The 18,940-nt window shown below is 39.8% G+C and overlaps 1 protein-coding gene and 1 long non-coding RNA gene across 10 annotated transcripts in view; both read right to left on the bottom strand.

Moving 5' to 3' along the window:
* Nucleotides 1-18,940, bottom strand: part of ENPP2 (ectonucleotide pyrophosphatase/phosphodiesterase 2) — a 100,515-nt gene that overhangs the window by 22,900 nt on the left and 58,675 nt on the right. For 5 of the 9 annotated variants that reach the window (XM_087890875.1, XM_087890876.1, XM_087890873.1 and 2 more), the window contains exons 9-15: nt 18,033-18,088; nt 16,273-16,338; nt 13,558-13,630; nt 6,221-6,373; nt 2,884-2,992; nt 1,799-1,924; nt 1,174-1,205 (exon numbers count right to left, since the gene is read on the bottom strand). In XM_087890875.1, coding sequence (XP_087747001.1) covers nt 1,174-1,205; nt 1,799-1,924; nt 2,884-2,992; nt 6,221-6,373; nt 13,558-13,630; nt 16,273-16,338; nt 18,033-18,088 — 615 coding nt within the window. The remainder of the gene's footprint in view (nt 1-1,173; nt 1,206-1,798; nt 1,925-2,883; nt 2,993-6,220; nt 6,374-13,557; nt 13,631-16,272; nt 16,339-18,032; nt 18,089-18,940) is intronic. The other 4 variants (XM_034422227.3, XM_034422222.3, XM_060681858.2 and 1 more) reach the window with 1 other exon arrangement.
* On the bottom strand, nt 7,338-8,885 carry LOC148114957 (uncharacterized). The gene is made up of 2 exons (XR_015733438.1): nt 7,770-8,885; nt 7,338-7,647 (listed from the first exon to the last, which is right to left on the bottom strand). It is a non-coding gene; the product is annotated as an uncharacterized LOC148114957 (long non-coding RNA).

Consider the following 18,940-nt stretch of genomic DNA (forward strand, 5'->3'; position numbering starts at 1 on the left):
TTTTCCCAAGAGGAAATGAGAAACTGGAATTGTTATGGAGGGGTCAAACCAACAGGGTTCTGAAAGTGTGCAAGCACGCGCACACATATGTAAATTGGGGGGGGAATTAAAAGCAATGCAGTTCTATTGCATGCATTACGTACACTTGTTTACATTTGATTTATATTTTCCAATTGACCTCATGTGGGCTAGGCAGGGATATACAAAGGACTGGATGTAGCCGGGGGGGGGGGGGGGACACATAAAAAGCCCAGGTGTGATCAAGACCAAGTGGTTTATTGATCTATCTTGTATCCTGTCTGAAAGCAGCTCCAAAATAGCTTTTACCCATCATTTAATTTAGTTTCCCTCTCTCCAATGAAATTTTTTTTAAAAAAAAATTAATTTATATGCCGCCCTTCTCCGGAGACTCAGGGCGGCTTACAATGCGTTAGGGCGGCTTACAATGCGTTAAGCAATAGCCTTCATACTTTTGTATATTTTTTTTACAAAGTCAGCTTATTGCCCCCACAATCTGGGTCCTCATTTTACCTACCTTAGAAAGGATGGAAGGCTGAGTCAACCTTGAGCCTGGGGAGATTTGAACTTGCAGTAATTGCAGGCAGTTGATGTTAATAACTGTTAATAACAGTGCTTTAGTCTGCCGTGCCACCAGGCTCTTGTTGGGAATTAAACTGTTAATGTTTGTGGATATTCTGCAGTGCTACAGCCCACTTCTGCAAAACATGATTTAGACCCACCAAAACCATTACACAATTTTCTCCGTGGAATCTACACTTATGAGAATTCCTCTGATAACACTCTGAATCGTCACTTAAAGCCACACCCAAATTAATAAACCCAACTTCTTTCTTTCTTTCTTTCTTTTAATAACCCCATAATCCCTTGCAGGATGGAGTTTGGGCAACTGAATGGAGCAAGCAGAGTGTTTTAATGGCCGGATGCCCTTCCTGTTGCCAATGCAGAGTTTTGTTCAGTAGAAATATTCTCATTGTGCCCAGAGAGAGAGAGAGAAATATCTGCCTCTACCTAGGATCGAACTCACAGCCTCCTGATTGGGAGGCAAGACTTCCACCTCTAGGATACCACACCACTCCTAATTAATAAACCCAACTATTCAGAACTATTTTTAAAATGTGAATATAAGAAGAGGAGTACTAAGGAGATACTTACTGTAAGATTGGCCACAATGGCTTTGGGGTCAACTGTTACATGGATGAGGAGATTTCAAGCGGAAAGAGAAAGAAAAGTCAAAAATATGCCAATAATTGAGTTTTCAACACATGAATGTTCATATGTAATTAGCTGCATTAAACTAAACTACAAGTTTGATTATAGATACTTCTCACAGAAGAATCACTGTCAGGCTCAAGGAAGAACACGATAGTAAAAAAGTGAAGTTCAGATCTCAAGATTAAACCTCTGCTAGCAAACTTGGCCCACTGCATAATTTTTCTGCAAACATTCATAGAAATGTACCAGCTAATTTCTCTTTGCTCATGGTTCTCGGGATTTAATTCATTGTGAAGTAAAATCTTTTAGATCTTGAGTCCCCCCCCCCAAATATCGGGCTCTATTTAATAACCAGTCTTACCAATTAGGTAAATTTACCCAAGTTACCAATCAGGTAAAAGAGCAATTGTCTTTCTAAACAGTAACTGTATCTCTCTGAAGGTGGAAAGCACCTTTATGAATATGTTCCTTGCCACCATACCTGTTGGAAGCCAAGGTCAGAGACAGCACAGAAGAAAATGGGCACATTTCAAGCTACAGGGTGAATGTAGAAAGGTAAACTTACATTTAACGTTGCTATTAGCTTTGGCACGAATACGCCCTAGAGTTCCAGGTATCAATGTTATGTCATCCACATTAGACAGATAGTTGCTCAAATATTCAGTTCTTTCACAGGTAACATCTTCCATCCCTACAGAAAAAGCAGCACCATTGCATTATTGAAAGAAGTATGTGTAGACATTCAAATGATAATTAATACGGTAAGTTTAGGTCTCTTTCAGCTTTAAAAGACATATTGTCCATGGTTTTGGTCTACAACCAATACAACCAAAAGTATTTTGTGAGTTTTCCCAAGATACTTCCTTTCTTGTTAGAAGAGTGTGATCCTTTAGATTTTACAAATTTATAATAACAATTTATTTTAAAAGAGTGAGAAATCGGAGGAAAAAATTATTTAAAATGGAATCAGGGGATGCATGTATTAGTCTAAACAACAAGTTTAACCCAGAAATAGCTTCCACAAATTTAAATGATGCTGAAAAGGTACTGCTATTTCACCAATTAAAAAACATTACTGCACTGGATTAAGTTTTAAAGATTAAAGTATTCTCACAAATATAATCTAAGTAGCAATAAGAAGAGGGATTCTCACCCCTGAAGTTCTGCCAAGAACTTCAAATTAGAAGTCTTATCAAGTTAGCCATTGTGCCAGATTTTTTTTTAAAAAAATCACAAAATTGTATTATGAATTAGCTGTTCAGAAATCCGTTCACAATCAATCTATTCTAAAACCTTTGTCCCTTATCTTAGGGTGAACCCATACTGTGTGCTGGCACATAATAACTTCTACATCTAAATGCAATTCAACAACAGTTCAGCTTAATAGCCCCAAAGGTGCTTTTTCAAGAGGCAACTGGACTTCCTTTGTTTTTCCTCGAAGAAGTTTCGTTCTCATCCATCTTCAAAGAAACGTCTTGAAGGAAAAACAAAGAAAATCCAGTTGCCTCTTGAAAAAGCACTTTTGGGACAATCATGACCTGGATGTCTGAGAATCTCCATAGACATTCAACTTAACAAGTTAATAAAGTGCCTTCCAGTAGAAATGAAGACTTTCCTACATCAAAACCAAGGAAAACTTTTTTAAATTACCATGATCACCCACGAAGATAATGTTGGCACATCGGTGTAAGTTCAGCTGCTTTAGTCCATCCATTAGTTGCCCAAGGATCTTGTCAATATCTCTTAGTGGACCTAACATCTATATATACACACATATTTACACAAAGAGGGAGAATTAACCTTTTTTAAACTATCATTACAAGTTTTACACTATCATCCCCCTACGTTTTCATCTGATGGTATGTTTACATAAACTGCCACAATTATATTACATCAATTGTACTATATTGTATTATATTATATTATATTAATCTCTCTGAAGCACTGATTTACACCAAATACCAATATACTCCAGAATTATGGTTCTTGAATGGCTAACCAGAAGTTTTTGAAAAAAAGAAAAGACTTGATAACTATAACTTCATTCACATTATTCCCCAGCAACCATTTTCTGAGGCATTCTGTCTTCATCCCTCTGAAGTCTAGAAATGATGACAGTTTTTCTCTTTCAAGTATTTATTCTCTTTCACTATATTCTTATTATGAGGATTATGAGAATATTAACATATTTGGAGTATCTTATTATATTCAAAACAGCATGATCACTACTACTAATATCTGAAATAAAGAACAGATTAAGATTTTCTACCAAACCTACAATGTACTTGTAGACTCTAACTCATGATATGAGAAATCATTCATCTTAAAGAGTTAAGCAAACTTGAAGAAATTCTAACAGGATTAGAGTTATATTGTAATGTGCACCCCTTCTGATGTTGGTGTTAAAGAATATCATACTTATGCTTAAAAAAATTAAAAGTTGTGAAGAGCTATGGTTCTTTAACCCTTTTTTTAATCCCTAAAAGCATAAACTCATCTCTAGAAGCCATATTCTAAAATAAAGAATCAAGCATAGAGCCAAGATCATTTTAAAACAGAGCAATGGGTCACTTCAGTTCATAAAGTTCTTGGGATAATATTTTTCCAACCTTAATTTTTAACAGTACATTTATTTTAACAAGCTAGAAGATGAAAATCCATGTATCCTGCAGGTTTCATGAGCCACAGTGGCGCACTGGTTAGAGTGCAGTACTGCAGGCTACTTCTGCTGCCTGCCCGCTGCCTGCAATTTGGCAGTTCGATTCTCACCAGGTTCAAGGTTGATTCAGCCTTCTATCCTTCTATCCTTCTGAGGTGCTCCAAATTGTTGGGGGCAATATGCTAACTCTGTAAACCGCTTAGAGAGGGCTGTAAAAACACTGTGAAGCGGTATATAAATCTAAATGCTACTGCTATTGGTAGATGGTGGGAATCCATGTATCCTGCAGCTTCATGGACCTCACCCAGTGAATGATTTTTTTTAAGGAAAGTTGAGCAGTCCTTTATTTAAGAAAGAATGCGGCTGGACATGATTTGTATATAAAGCATGACACAGAAAAAGCTTCTTTCCGTTCTCTCTTCCCTTTCAATGAGAGAACTCCAATGTTCATTACAGGGCACCTTCCTGAATCCCAACTGAGTGATTTGGGTAGCTCTCATTTATTCGTTTTAAGGGAAGATTTGTCTTTGATGTTAATATTATGGTATTGCCAAGATAAAAAGGATAGCATCCCATTTGCATCCTATGTCCACATTCATCACGAAAGTCTGAAGAGATGTTTCATACAGTGAAAACACTCAAACATCAACTTGAATCTATTGCTATAGGTCCATATGATCAACCTTTCATGCTCTTAATCTATGTTTAAGATATATCCATGTCCTATACAGATTCTATACACAGAATGAAGGCACCATGTGGATATAGGACTTCCTTACAATTGTTATTTTCATTCAACGTGATCACTGAGCATGATTGTTCAAATAGATAGCAGCCTGAGATAAATTTCCTTTGAATTTACTGATATTCATTGCCTCAAAATATTCATAAAGCTTCAAGCTTTATATATCAGAGGACCTTTCATGTTCATTTATATCTCGGAGGACCTTTCATGGACTATGAATGCTAACATGCTTGTGAAGAAGGCACAGAAGAGGCTGTACTTCCTGAGAATGCTCAGGAAGATAAATCTATCTCAGCATCTACTTCTGTCCTACTATTGCAGCACCATTGAGAGTGTCCTGACATAGGGCATTCTTGCATGGTATGGGAGCAGCTCTGTAGCGGACAAAAAAACTCTACAGAGAATCATTAAAACTGCCCAGAATATCATCGGACTCCAGCTACCAGCCCTGGACGACATCTTCGAATCTTGCTGCTTGAGAAAGTTGCATAACATTCTTAAGAGACTCTTCCCATCCTGCTTACAATCTTTTTGGACTGTTGCCTTCTGGCAGAAGATACAGAACAATTAAAACTTGGACCACACGTTTTCTGAATAGTTTTTATCCCAGAGCTATAATTGCACTCAACAATGAACTAAAGGGCCACCATCAGTGAGCTGTTGGACAGCATTACTTGGTCTGTTGTGTGGATGCTTGGGTGGTTTAGGGGTGGGGAATTGTGGTGGGTGGGACTGCGTTTGGGGATTGTTATGTGTGTTGGACCTGGTCTTTGGGTGTTAAGTGAATTTCGTTGTATGGGTATACTGTGTATACAGTACAATGACAGTAAAGTTATTTATTTATGATTTATTTGAAGCATCCTCCAGCATTGCAAAAATTTGATACCATACAGTTATCAGGCATGAAATAAGAAAGGATCACTGACCAATTCTTATGATCGAGGCTTTATTTGATGTCTCCTGCTAAAGGAAACCAATGGTGTCATGTCATGTTGTGCAAAATTTAGTGACCTTGGAGGTCTTCTAGTCCACCTCTCAGACAGGAAACCCTATACCATTCACAGACAAATGGTTGTCCAACCTTTTCTTAAAAACTTCCAGTGTTGAAATTCACAAATTTCTTCAACCCAATGCAAGTTTTACAAATAGAACTTTCCAGAGGTCCAAATAATCAGTTCCAAGAAATTCATTTTGGCTGGGAAAACAACAACAACTGTAAGGGTGACAATAAGCAGGATTCTACAGGCTAATCCAATGTTATCTACCTGTGGGTGGAATAGTTTAAATGGATTTTTGCACCTGAAACCTGTGATATTTAAAAACAATAGTTAAGAAGGATTTAAAGATTGCACCAAGAGACAGAGGATGCCACCCAAAGAAGAGTGGGAAGAAGGACAAGATAAACATCAAATGAACCCAACTGCTTGATGGCAATCTGTGGTTGTTGTCTTTCAAGATGGCTGCACCGAAAGTTCGATTTGGAAGAAGTTCATCCCAAAGTTGGGAGGACCAAAATAATAATAATAATAATCAAGTTGTTTAAGAGTCTCCGCGGTTGATATGTACCGGGTTTGAAAACTTACTTTGTTCCGACGGGATTCCGCAGACAAGTGTTCCATTCTAGGTACTTTTCTTCTTCTCTTGGAAGGAGCAACGCGTCTTTTCAGAATCCTCTTAGGACTGATTTTTCTTTTAGGTCTTTTAGATGGAGTAAGAGGAGACCCAAAACTACTCTCCTGTACTGACGGAGAGAGATGCTTGGACTCAGAAAAAGCTCATCTCAACATCAGATTGTTTAAAAAACTAGCTGTCTCTAGGACACGGCACACAAAACTCTTGGTTCAAACCATTTAATACTGGGTCTATGGTCAAGTCAAGATCAAAGTTGAAAAGAAGAATTTAATCATTTGTGATTAATAGTCCTGGGGTCTGCAGGAAACATTCTGAAGAGGATGTCTGGTTTGTTTGTTTGTTTGTTTGTTTGCTGGGGGGGGGAATATTCTTTTCATGTTTATCAAGAGAAAGAAAGCACCAGTAGCAGGAGCCATTCCTGTTACTGGATGCTCAACAGACTTATGTTTTAAATCGTACTAACTAGTCAATGCACCACTATTTAAATAACGGTAAGATCCCAATTCTCCTGTTCTGGAGAGAATAAATTATAATTGTTCATGTAACATTTTTATACTGTCGAATTCCCTGTCATTATCAACTCCACGCAGCTGGAGGCATGCCCAGTTTTTAAAAAGACCTCCAGAAGGCATGGCGTTATTAACTGGATAATGCGGAAAGCATAAGTATTGACCCGTCCATTCATTTTGATCTTTAATGGGAAGGGAGAGGAAACACTGAGCAAATGCACCCTGCATTTGCTCTCAGTGTTATAGGATATCCTTATGATTAGGGAATAGGATAGCGTTAGATTTAGCTATACGCTTTCCAGGATTATTGTGCTGTGACGTGCGAGGAAAGGCTTTAGGAGAGGGGAAGATATGAATGAACCACGTATTAAGAGGAGGAGAAATCGTCTGAAAACAACAGAGCTGCAGTCCCAAGCAGTGCAGAGATGCTGGATGCTATTCAAACTGATCTTAAAAATAAGCGACTGTGCATGCAACTCCAATTGACAGCTACAATGAGAGTTCTTGGCAACTTTTAGGATCAGATTCCCTGAACAGAGAAAGATAACGCATACAGGAAGATAGTGCAGCTTGTTTATTTTATTTTTATCTTTTTTAAATGGAGAAAGAAAGAAGCGAAGAGAAGGGAAGTTGAAAATTGGCAAGGATTTCACAAGGCCATTTGCTTTCTATCTGCATAGCCATTCTCCATCTTTGCTGTTCCAATCGCAGAGCCATGTTCTTGGAAGATAATAAGGAAGGGGAAAAAAATCAGTATTACCATCTGCCATGCTGTTTCTTTGCTCTTGCACAAACAGTTGGAAAGGAAATGCTAATCCAGTTCTATTTGTCTCTCTCTCTCTCTCTCTCCAGAAAGCAGCTTCAGTTTTCTTTAAAAAAACAAAACAGGAGAAGAAAAAAAGAAAAAGAAGAGAAGAAAAGAGTTCAAGCTTCGTGCAGCCTTGATGAAAGCAGCAGCAGATGGAGGAAGGATTCTCAAGAGTTTACTCACTCTTTCCAAGAGAAGCGCAGCCAGAGTTTTAACTTATGCCATCAAGTGGGTCTAATAATAAGAACCCCCCATTCCAGGGTAGCATGTTAGAAGAGCAGCCGAGCAGTCCTTAAGCGTACGGATGTTGTCCAAGTCACTGATCATGGTAAACAGCATCGGTACAAACATTCACAAAAGGGACAGCTTCTCTTTCTTAAGGAATTAAAGCTAGGAAGAAAGCCAAATCTGTATTAATCAGCCAAATCTTAGCTTTTACGTTGGAGGGATGAGATCAATCTAAGCCGAGGATGATGACACACCTAGAACTGAAAGAACTAGCCAAATACTTGTACTTGAAACAAAATGTCTCAACATAGGACATTATACACCAAGATATAATGGGTGAACATGCAATGTTTGTCAAACAGAGGATTTTCCCCAAGTGACCGGGCTAAAAACAAAAACAAAAAGTAGATATGAGACCAGAGAGCCATGATTGGATATCTTAAATTATTTTGAAGATCACTGTAAGGAGCCTGGATAGCTCAGCAGACTAATGCATTGTAATTTAACTCCAGCTGTCTGCAATTAGTAAGTTCGAATCTTGCCAGGCTCAAGGTTGACTCAGCCTTCCATCCTTTCTAAGGTAGGTAAATTGAGGACCCAGTTTGTGGGGGCAATAAGCTGACTTTGTAAAATATACAAAAGTATGAAGGCTATTGCTTAAAGCATTGTAAGCCACCCTGAGTCTCCGGAGAAGGGCAGCATATAAATCAAATTAAAAAACAACAACAACACTGGTTTAGTCACTTAAAAAAAAAGAAAAAGGAAGACCAAACCAAGATCTTTGTGCGTTAGCTATCAAGCATGTCAAATGATTGGGGTCCAGTCGCTACCACAATGGTCCCCAACTTTGCAGTTTGGCGGCCTGGCTGAGGGAAGGAAACCAGGCACCACAAGCAGGCCTGGATGTGCGCCTGCAGCTCTCAAGTTAACACAAGCAGTGAACAGGTGCACATGTACGTGCATGCAGCTCAACTTGTGCATGAGTGCAAGCTGGCCTGCCACTCACACAATTTGAGTTGCACAGGTGCACATCCCGGCCTACTGCTCACGTGGCACGGTTCCGAATAGGCCTTGGCCTGGTAGTGCCTGCGGCCCGAGGGTTAGGGGTTCATACAGATTACTACTTAATCAATTGACTGGTTGAACTTGCAAGCTGACAGATCAAAAATGGGTCTGGAACTTCCTTACAACATCAACCTCCACTTTCAGTTTAGCAATAAAGCATCTCTAGGAAAACTACCTAGAGTCCTTCTGTATTAAGGGAGAGATAAAGGTAAAGGTTCCCCTCGCACATATGTGCTAGTCGTTCCCGACTCTAGGGGGCGGTGCTCATCTCCGTTTCAAAGCCGAAGAACCAGCACTGTCCAAAGATATCTCTGTGGTCATGTGGCCAGCATGACTAAACACTGAATGTGCACAGAACGCTGTTACCTTCCCACCAAAGCTGGTCCCTATTTTTCTACTTGCATTTTTTACGTGCTTTCGAACTGCTAGGTTGGCAGAAGCTGGGACAAGTAACGGGAGCTCACCCCATTACGGGGCACTAGGGATTCGAACCGCTGAACTGCTGACCTTTCGATCGACAAGCTCAGCATCTTAGCCACTGAGCCACTGCATCCCTTCAACCCTGATCTATAGGTATTTTCCTTTTTTGGTCCTCTTAGAATGATTTTGTAAATTATCTTCTAAAGCAAGAGTGAGGACCAGTGGTGGGTTGCCCCTGGTTTGGACCGGTTCACAAGAACCGGTAGTAAAACTGGTGGGACTGACCCGGATGTCATCATAGATGATCTGCACATGCGCAGAAGAGCGCGCGCGATGCAAACCGGTAGTAAAAGTAAGTAGAACCCACCCCTGGTGGGGACCTGTGGCTCTCCATATATTATTGAACTCCAAACCTCATCAACTGTCTTGGCAACATATCTTGTATGGCAATATGTGGAGGACAATTCTTCTAACCAGCCTAATCTTTCTGGGGAGAGGGTGGGGGACTGTTTTGTTGTGGTTGCCCTTGTTATTGCTTTCCAATAGCATTTTAAAAAAGGATCAGAGGGTAAATGCATTCTATAGATGATAATCTTCTGCAGATGATCATTTTCAGGTGAAGATTACTTTATTTAATTTGAAATTTAACAAATATGATTCCTGCCACAAATACTATCAAAGGTAACCATTAAGAACATATAGATAGCAAAATACAAACAAAACATTGCTACAAGCCATATCCTGAAACTATATCCACAAAATACGCGCGCACACACACACACACACACACACACACACACACACACAGAGAGTAGTACTCATCCTAGCAATAATTACATGCAACCTTCTTCACCTACAATTCTGGGTAGGTGGTATTTCTTCATCCTGACACCCAAATTACTCTAAAGTTTAACCTGTAATGGACTTTAATGCCTTGTGTATATTTTCTTCTGTCTATTCATAATCCATACCTCTTTAGTGATGCAGTAAAAAAGTCATCTTAACTATGATATGACTACGCTATGAATTCACAACATGCTTAATTATACGAGTAGTAACTCTCGTAAAGTATTAAAAATATAATGAAAAATGTAAAATATTTTATAATTACAGCTTTAACCTAATATGGATGCTATTTTAGCTTGCTTTCACACTATGAGAAATTTTTCACATCAGGAGAGATTTTAGGGGTCATAATCAATTAATATGAACCCAAAATGAGTATGAAAATCATTACTTTAAGAAATTGGGAGTTGGAGTCTTCTATAATTTGTTTTCCAGTTCTATTGATTAAGCATCTTAACTTCTAAGATTAATCCCAAATGTTTAACGTTTTGCCAGCTCAAAACAAATGGGCAGAATAGAGTTAGGAAAGAGGAAACAATTGCCTTTGATTGTCAAATGCTAATATTATTGATGCTTGAAAAGGGTGGAGATGATCTCCATAGCCGGAGGACACTTTCGCGACAGTGAGGATGAGGTCTATAGCCAATTCCAGCTCTAAATTTAACAATATTATTTTGTTCCTGGACTACCTGAGGGTTTTTCCCCCTCTAAGTCAAGGGTGTCAAACTCGCATCGTCACAGCATCGTATTGTGATGTATCGTGACTTTTTTCCCCTTCGCTAAACCGGGTGTGGGCATGGCCAGCACATGATGCATCTAGCCTGCAGGCCACAAGTTTGACACCCCTGCTCTAGATCTTCCTTCTAAGAGTTTCCTGATATATTTACAGTTCCTTATATTCTTTCCAAGAATCCCATCCAGATGTAAATCAGAACATCTGTGCAATTTCCACAGAAAGGCTAACTTCTCTAAAGGCTCATAAAGAAACTTGAAGCCAAACCTATGGTGATATATGAGATGAAGATGTCTCTTCTCCATTTCATCTCAAGGGAAACATGAGTTGAAGGCTGAAAATTTCAGGGAAGGGAGGGGAAATATGCAGTGGTGAAATTCAATTTTTTTTATTACCGGTTCTGTGGGTGTGGCTTGGTGGGCGTGGCCTGGTAGGTGTGGCAGGGGAAGGATACTGCAAAATCTCCATTTCCACCCAGCTCCAGGGAAAGGATACTGCAAAATCCCCATTCCCACCCCACTCTGGGACCAGCCAAAGGTGGTATTTGCCAGTTCTCCGAACTACTCAAAATTTCCGCTACCGGTTCTCCAGAACCTGTCAGTACCTGCTGGATTTCACCCTTGGGAATATGTACCTTTATCTCTGAACCCCAAACAAATAATTGCAACTGTTCCATGTTGCTTCTGATTCTCATCTGACCTTCAGTCACCAATTGCAGGGAATAATCTAATTTGGGACTAATCAAAGCAGGGTTTGATAGACTGCAGCTGGACCTCACTGCCAAATAAAATAGTTGCAAAAGCCAAAACTTGTTTTCACAAATCTGCACCTTGGGAGGAGAATTTACTGTCCCCACCTCCAAGGCTGACCCTTGAAAAGGGTGGAGGTGACCTCCACAGCAAGAGGGCTCTTCCACACAACAGTGAGAATGAGGCCTATAGCCAATTTCAGCTCTAAATTTAGCACTATTATTTTGATCCTGGACTCCCAAAATATACTGAGAGCAGCAGAATCGAGTGTTGCAATAACCAGCTGGGGATTCCCAAGAGCCAAAGATATAAGAGATAGATCCCTCAAGGGCTATCAATAACTGTATTGGCCAGGAAAGAGTAGAAGCTGACGTCCAATACATCTGAAGAGTACAGATCTGAAGAAGGGTGTTGTACAGTCTTGGAATAAAAATCAGGAAACTTGGATTTAAATAATATAATTACATTAAGATTTTTGAGTCGCGTTGCTGAAGAAATCAGTCCTCTCCTTGTCCTCAGATATAGACTTCATAAAAGCCATTTCTTTATCCAAGAGTGAAACTGTGCATAAAACGCCTGCCACACTCTGATTAACTTTTAATAGGCCCATCAGCAGAGGCATAAAATTGTTTTCAATGGTGGCAGGGATCCACCGGTTGAGCAATCTCAGCCTGGGGCCGCAACCCAACACTGATCAATTCTTTCCATGTTCTCCCAACCCTGTTGGAGCTGTTTGTTTAAGCAGTTCTTATATGGCTGGGAGAATATTCCCTTCAGAGTCTATGATCAAAGGTTAACTGTGTAGATCTTCCCTGTGGAACAAGCACTTTATTAGGACTTGAGGTAACAGGAATAATTAACCTCTGTGCTTGGAACTTGGAAAAGTTTTTTTTTCTCAAACTTCACATTGGCTCTGGATTCACAGAGAGGAAAAGGAAGACAGTATTACAGTTTCGGAGAATTCCTCGCCCCAATGCCAGTGCCAGAGGTCAGTGTGAATTAGGTCTCTGCCCTGGATTTCAAGGCCAAAGCATAAGATCAACATAATGTATAATTGGACCTCAGTCGCTCAAGCGGTTTGGCTGCATCTATGGATTTGAACTGGAGGGAGATTCCAGGCAGCCCATTTAATGAGCATTCAATCTTCTCTCCACCTTCTATGCTTTAAAGCAGGGGTCTCCAACCTTGGCAACTTTTAAGACTTGTGGACTTCAATTCCCAGAATTCCTCAGCCAGCCGGCTGAGGAATTCTGGGAGTTGAAGTCCACAAGTCTTAAAAGTTGCCAAGGTTGGAGACCCCTGCTTTAAAGCAACATTTCTCAATTTCAGCAACATTAAGATAGGTGGACTTCAGTCAGCATGGAGAATTCTGGGAGTTGAAGTTTGCCTGTCTTTAAGTTGCTGAAGCTGAGAAATGCTGCCTTGAAGCCTATCTCTTATTCTCTCTATTTCTACCCTAGTGGCCCACCTCATTTACTAAGGATGCAGTTAAATAACATCATGCAGAAAGCAAACATGGCATAAACAATTTACATGAAATTACTGAATTATTACAAAACATGAAAAAAAATTGCTCCTTTCACACCACAATGCAGTCAACCTTGATTATATCCAAGAGTAGGCCTGCAAGTCTTCGATGAAAATCCTAGCCCTGTCAACACATACACACCCACACATACACAGACTTAGTTCTCCAGTCCCTGAAACTTTAAGCAGATGGATAATGTTATTAACAGTTTAGTCCTCTCTATAAATGTAGTGTCTATATTTTTCAGAAGGCCCTGTTTCTTTTGGAGGCTTATAGAGGCGAACAATTAACTAGCTTTAAAACATTTGGCTCTGGACTAGCAATACAAGTTCATGTGAACATGACAAAACCCGGAGCACCAGATTTGCATTCCATTTATGGGCAAAGATGAACTGTACTAACCTCAGAACTAAATGGACCATATCTGTGGCCAGCCATATCTGGTTGGTCAGAGTAGAATGCATAAGCGTAAGGCCTGAAAAGAAAGGCAGATGTCAGCAAGTTTCATTTAGCATGCCATTCTCACTTTCCAATACAGCAACCCTCTAAAATTATAAATTCATTCACCCCGTCCCTCTGAATATAATGAATGGTTTCATTGTATTTAGAGATGGTGAAGAAATAAAAAAATCAATATATCCGGTAAAATATTGCTGGAATCTTGCAACAAAGGTAAACAAAGCCTGTTGACTGGAAATTAGCAATAACAGTTCAAACCATGAGGATAAGCTTGCTTGGTTTTGCATAACTCTGAGGATGTCTGATAGTGTTTAAGAGATCTGGGGGTGTTTATGACACAGCCACTCTCTACTGCAGGGGAATCAAACTCGATCTCATTGAGGGCCGCATCAGGGTTGTGTCTGACCTGGGGGCAGGGGCAGTGGTGGGATTCAAGTAATTTAACAACCGGTTCTCTGCCCTAATTATTTCTTCCAACAACCAGTTTGCCAAACTGCTCAGAAAGTTAACAACCGGTTCTCCCGAAGTGGTGCAAACTGGCTGAATCCCACCACTGGGCAGAGGGCATGGCCAGCTCGGTGTTACTCGTGTCAGGGACACCTCTGGTGGCCCAAGTGCTTTGCCAGCGAAAACAGGCTCAGAACCGAGCTCAGTTTTCGGCTGCAATGGCCTCCTGCAACCTTCTGCCAGCGAAAATGGGCTCCCAAGCTCCACTTTCGGCTGTGACGGCCTCCTGCAACCCTCTGCCAGCGAAAATGGAGCTCCATTTTCGCTGGCAGAGGCACTGTGGGCTGGTCCTTCGCTGTTTCCAGGGCAGCCTCATGGGCCCAATCTAAGCACCCCGCAGGCCAGATCCGGCACGTGGGCCTTGAGTTTGACACCCCTGCTCTACTGGATCAATATTCAGTGTAGTAGTAGCTTTAGGAAATCCTGACTCTACTATCAGTCTGCCCTGGCAGAATTCGAATACTAAATAGAAGCTTCTGACAGTAGTCTCTCCTCAGGTGTTAGATGCAAGTAACCAGATCCACACGTGAGTTGAATATTTGGCCAATATTTATTTATTTATTTATTTATTTATTTATTTATTTATTTATTTATTTATTTATTTATTTATTTATTTATTTATTTATTTATTTTTTATTATTTGTTTGTTTGTTTGTTTATTTATTTATTTATTTAAATTTGTATACCGCCCTTCTCCCAAAGGACTCAGGGCGGTGAACAGCCAAAATTTAAAACACATACAGTATAAAAATTAAAAAGAATTAAAACAGAATTAAATCAGTTTGGCTTCCCTAAATTTTAAAACCCTTTCCCCATAAATTAACCCATTAAAATTTTAAGCCAGCCCGGCTTGCTGGAATAAGAAGGTCTTTAACGCTCGGCGGAAAGTACGGAGGTCCTGGGGGTAGCTCGTTCCAGAGGGCAGGTGCCCCCACAGAGAAGGCTCTCCCCCTGGGGATCGTCAGTCGACATTGCTTGACCGACGGCATCCTGATTAGACACACATGGAATTTGTTTCTCCGATACAGAAACTCTCAGTGTACATGCAAAGCAACAGAATAATAATAATACCAATAAAAGGGAGGAGTAAAGAAGATCATAATAAGTAGGATAAATAATAATACTACAGCCACACTACATGGGTAAGCATACATAGACATTAGTCAGCACTGTGAGAATTAGGAGTTCAGCAGAGTGATGGCATAAGGGAAAAACTGTCCCTGTGTCTAGTTGTTTTGGCATATAATGCCCTATAGCGCCATCCCAAGGGAAGGAGTTGAAACTGTTTATTTCCAAGATGTGAGGGGGCTGCAGAGCCCTCCTTCCGACCCACGGAATATGCAGGTCTTCTATGGAAGGTTGACTACTTTATTGTATTCTACATATAATACAAGAAACTCCCCAGACTCCTCGACCTTCCCTGGGAACAAACAGATAAAGTTCCATGGAATTTAACGGGAAGTAGCACTAGGTCTCTTGTGGTAGCGCAATGACTCTAGGCAAGCTCCCCACTTGATCCCTCCTTCTTTCCTGGATGGTAGTTTCCCAACACCCAGGAGCATTCCCTTTCACTTTCACTTTGCTGGGATAAGGCAAAGCTGGGTTATCATGGCAGAACGGGGAGCAAGTTCAGGCGGGGTTCTGACCTTGTATACACTCTTGTTTATGGAAAAAACAAAAAAACAAAGAATGAGAAAGTTGCCATCTCATATATTTTCCAACGATGAAACAATTTAGTGTTCTATTTTGTAACTTCATTAAAACATTAGAAAGTATGCCAAAAGAGGCACAAGCTCTTGGGAAAACATTCAATAATTATCTTTAAGAGATGGGAAAAGGCTACAATTGTTCCTTCTTGGACTCTCCCTCAGAGCAAACTTTGATGTCATGTATTCTCAATTACCCAATTAAAAAAATCTTGATATCTGCCCAATTCTTGGATTATTATTCTAAATAGGAACAACCGAAAACCAATATATCAACAGCTTTAACCCATGTATTTAAAATTTCCCCAGTACAACGTATACACCATTAGCTCATCAAGCAAACAAATATGTCTGATCAAAATTCAATTTCTACTAAAGGGATCAATAACACAGTCATTGCATTCATTGCTACGAAAGTAAGGGAGGGGACAGAGAAATGACCAACCTTTCATTGTCTGCCAAAGTTAGCCACTGCAGTATGGTTAATATTCTGCGCTCATAAGGGATCACACTAAATCAAAACAGAGAGAAAAAGCATGAAACCTCAGCTAGATTATTAGTTTCTTATGGTCTTACACAGTTCGTCATTAAGATCAGGTGTTCCATTGATGAGCTTCATGTTGTGACTTTTTTTGAAGACACATTTACCTCAGAAATGTCTGCCTATTACAACCCAACATAGCTGAATTGCTTCCTCAACACCAAATTCCAGAAATCATGGTTACTAAATGCTCAGTTTAAAAAGATGTCTTGCTTTTCTTCAGAAAATTAAATGAGGAGGAATGTCCATAGTCCCTGCTAGTTGGCAAACATTCTTCTCTACTGTCTGAAGTTTGATGGGATTATTAAAGTGTCGTGTTGAAAAAAAGAATAGGATTTTTGTTTTAACCAAGGGAGTCCAGAAACATTAAAACGGGGGTCATCAAGTCAAGCCAAGTGGTGGGAAATTCATGAAAAATAAAATGAAAGCATTTCCTTAAGAGAGTGCAGTTCAACAAATGAAATGTAGCTCAACGACTGAACTTCGCTTCCCTATGATATTTTAGCAGCTGTTCAGGATAATAGCTTTAATTTAAATGGAGAAATAACACACATTCACAGCGGATAAAAGTATCAATGTCTAATTGGGATTGTGGCTAGATATTCCCTTCAGCCTGACATATTGGTGGCTAAGTAACATGTCACAACAACAGGATGCTGTTTTACATACAGGTACTCCTTGACTTATGACCGGAGTCAAAATTATAGCTGACCCCCACAAAATAGATTTACAACCTGGATTTGTAGTCCAATGGCCTCCCCTCTTGGGGATCACATGATCGCATTTTGAGTGCTTGTCAACCAGCCTGCATTTATGGCTCTTTGCAGCATCCTGTAGTCATGTGACTGCCATTTATTGTTTTTCCCAAAACTGGCTTTTACTTCCGGTTTTGGACAACAACAAAAAACAAAACAACAAAAAACACCCAAAAACGGTTTGCTTAACAACCGCAGCATTCAGTTAATTATCATGGTGATTTGGTTAAAGACCACCACAAAATATTGTAAAATTGGGATGGTCGTGGGATATCCCACTTAACGACCGGCATGATTTACAAACATAATTCTGGATGTAAATCGTAAATCGGGGGCTACTGTATTCATATCTTCCTTTTATTTATGTCTTCCTATCAGCCCCTTGACCACTAACGCTGGATGACATTGGTTGATACAGCAGAGTATGTTAGATTAAGTACAGTGACAAAGTACTTGTAAGTGAAGGCTGGATAATACCTTTACAACCAGAAGACACACATAACATTTTCATGATGGTAGTTACACTTTTACAAACATGTAGAAAAACAAGCTATCTCACTCTAACCACTACTGCAGATTACTGATTCTCATCCCTGGGTCAATTGATTCCTGAAAGAATGCTCAATTAAGCATTGCAGAAAAAGACTATGTAGGTAACTAGGTATTAAGAAATAACAAAAGGAGCACATTCTAAATATAATTTAATCTCTTCTAAAGAAGCAAGAAAAGAGTGGGAAATGTACTGAAAAAGCCATTAACAGGTAAGCCAAGGAAATCCATTTCAACTTTGAGAATTAAGCCCTATTCAAGTAAGAACATTTGGTTCCAAATACCTGCCTTTAGGATTGTAGCTTTGTTACTAAAACTCTTTTATGTATGAATTTTCACTATCTAAAAATCAACACTTACTTTGACCAAAAGAATGTTCCAGCTTTCACTCCTTGCTTAGCAGCAGTAATCCATATCTAATGAGGAAAATATAATCAGATTACAATGGCTCAAAATGTCTGTGTTATAAGGACAAACTTTTCTACAATAAAAATGTTTTTAAAAACCATCTAAAATATTGGTTTCGAGGACCGCCCCTAAGAATTTAAGAATTTGGATCTGAGATTTATCTAGCATTGATCAAATTCCTAGAAGGGTTTAGAACAAGTAGTTCAGATGAGAAATAGAACATAAAGCCCAAGAATAAAGCTACATAAAATATATAAAAAGAAGCTTAAACAGTCTCAAATTATGCTCAATCTGAGAGGACCAGAGGATCCTCTTAGTAAGAGGTACTAAGTAAGGATCCTTACGGAAAAGACCTGATTGAATAGAAAAATAATAACAACACAATGGCTACAGAAATAGCTTGAGTAAGGCTATCTAAAGTGGCTATCCATAATTATGGATTGGATAATTATGTCTCTCTAAACAATATTTAACAACTGGTAAAGATGCATATCAGTCATTATATGAAGGGATTCTTTTGGTTGGTAGTAATCTGTTGATCTTTCCAAGTGAGCTCTTTTCCTCTAGATGTACCTGTTCATATACACTGGAGAAATGTCTTTTATGGATAAATACACAGACACACACCAGTGATAGGATTCAGCCGGTTCGGGCCAGTTCACGTGAAGCGGTAATTAAATTGCTGGCTGGCCCCTCCCCTTCCCACCCCCCCTTCCAGAAGTCCCCACGTGTCCCATTTTGGCTCCCAGGTAAGTGCAGGGAGGCTTCCTAGGCCCAAAATGGGGCACGGGGTGGCGCCGCCCCTCCTGCGCCCCGTTTTCGCTCCCAGGAAGCTTCAGGGAGGCCTACTAGGCCCAAAA

This window comes from Pantherophis guttatus, chromosome 3, assembly GCF_059756535.1.
Source record: "Pantherophis guttatus breed Tessera chromosome 3, ASM5975653v1, whole genome shotgun sequence".
NCBI classification, from domain to species: Eukaryota; Metazoa; Chordata; class Lepidosauria; order Squamata; family Colubridae; genus Pantherophis; species Pantherophis guttatus.